Source organism: Elephantulus edwardii, unplaced genomic scaffold, assembly GCF_000299155.1.
Source record: "Elephantulus edwardii isolate Elephantulus edwardi_28Jun2011 unplaced genomic scaffold, EleEdw1.0 scaffold00044, whole genome shotgun sequence".
In the NCBI taxonomy this organism is placed as follows: Eukaryota; Metazoa; Chordata; class Mammalia; order Macroscelidea; family Macroscelididae; genus Elephantulus; species Elephantulus edwardii.
The window spans coordinates 7,237,985-7,239,855 of NW_006399794.1; the positions used below are offsets into that span (position 1 = coordinate 7,237,985).

Below are 1,871 nucleotides of genomic sequence, written 5' to 3' on the forward strand. Positions count from 1 at the left end.
AACGATCAAGTGTTCTGGGATTCCCATTCTTCTCAGAGTCAGCCACAGTTTGTTATGGTCCACACAGTCAAACGCCTTTGCATAGTCAATGAAACACAGATAGACATTCCTCTGGTATTCACTGCTTTCAGCTAAGATCCACCTAATATCAGCTACAATATTCCTAGTACCAGGACCCCTTCCAAACCCAGTCTGGACTTCTGGCAGTTCTCTGCTGATGTGTTGTTCCAGTCGTTTTTGCATAGTCTCCAGTAGAATCTTGCTTGCATGTGAAATCAATGAGATTGTTCTGTAGTTTCCACACAAAAACCTTCAAACTGGACAAATAGGCAGTATCATGATAGATGGAGAAAGGATAGACATTTTCAAGAATTTCACTTTATTTGGACCCACAGTTAACACCCATGGAAGCAGCAATCAAGAAATCAAAAACACTATGCATTTGAAAATCTGCAAAGGACTTCTTCAAGTGCTAGAGAGTATGAATGTCACTTTGAAGTCTTAAGTGTGCTTGGCTCAACTCCTGGTGTTTTCAATTGACTAATATCTGTGTGAAAATTGAATGAGAATGGATTGAAACAGATGAGGGAAAGGACTGTATAAAAGGAACATATGGAAAAAAGGAACATATGAATAGCTATTATTGGCATGACAAGAGTCCAGAATAAGAGTTGCATGATAAAGTGGTCAGGGGTGGGGGAATGACTGTATAAAAATGAACGCACTTTTTTTCCAAAGAAAAAAGTGAAATGGGGCGGAGGGGGCACAGGGAAGAAAATGTGTAACAATGAATGAATGGGAATTTTAAAAAAAGATTATGTTCAAATCTGTTAATACCAAACAAAGTACACATTTTCTAAAAAAAAAAAAGGAAAATGTGACCTCCAAATGTCTAATATCCCTCACTTCAGAACTTAATATGGTATAGAATGTATCATAGCAATATAAAACATATTAAACCATTATTATAAAGAAGAGATTTATCTTTTCTGACATTCTTAATTAAATTTAAACACCATTTAAATTCCTAGTTTATGATGGAGCTTCATTCAGAGGACTAAGTCATGAATTGGCTATGCCATTATTGAGCACTTTACAATTACTGGTGATTTTTTTGTTACTACATTTAATTTTCAGTATTTTTATAAATCCAACTTTTATCTGTCTTTAGGGACTAAATATAGCACAAACATACATACACATATAGAAGATGCACAAATCCGACATTTATTCTGATGATATTGATATTGGCATTTTGTCTTTGGTGGTAATAACTCCATATATGGGAGATTCTGGATCATCTAGGAATGGGAATGATACGTTGGAAAATACATGGGGTTTATTTTTGTATGATCCTTTTCTTTCTCTTTTGTATATTTTGTGGTAACATTTCACTGCTTCCCGAATCTTCCAGCTAACTTAAGACAAGGCATCAACGTTTGAGTTCATGTTTTCAAGGAACTGAAGTCCCTGATTTGGTTTAGTAAAACTCCAGCCAATCATTTTATTGTAATATTTTTAACAATTCCTCTCCTTCCTCTTCCTTATTATTTCATTCTTCTTCAGTATTTTTCTTCTCTTCAAAATCCACTATCTCCTGACTTATTAAACCTTCTTCTTTGTTATGTATAAACTGTCCTACATCAGAGAAAGCCAAGTTTTAAATTCAGCATTCTTGCCATATGGATGAATTTTTCCACCGATATTTTCTATAACATTGAACAAACATTTGAAATGTGTCCACATAATTCAGCAATTTCTTCACAGCCCCTAAAGCATTTTTTTCCTCCCAGAAAGAGCTCCAGATCCACTGTGGTTGTAAGTGTGGTTTTTCACAACTCAAATATGTCATAAACTGGAGACCATTTGTA

The 1,871-nt window shown here is 34.8% G+C and overlaps 1 protein-coding gene across 1 annotated transcript in view; it reads right to left on the reverse strand.

Annotated features, from left to right (window-relative positions):
* Positions 1-1,391: 1,391 nt before the first annotated feature.
* LOC102848107 (olfactory receptor 10R2-like) overlaps positions 1,392-1,871 on the reverse strand; it is a 5,715-nt gene continuing 5,235 nt past the window's right edge. Inside the window, exon 2 of the mRNA XM_006885612.1 lies at positions 1,392-1,437. Coding sequence (XP_006885674.1) covers positions 1,392-1,437 — 46 coding nt within the window. The remainder of the gene's footprint in view (positions 1,438-1,871) is intronic.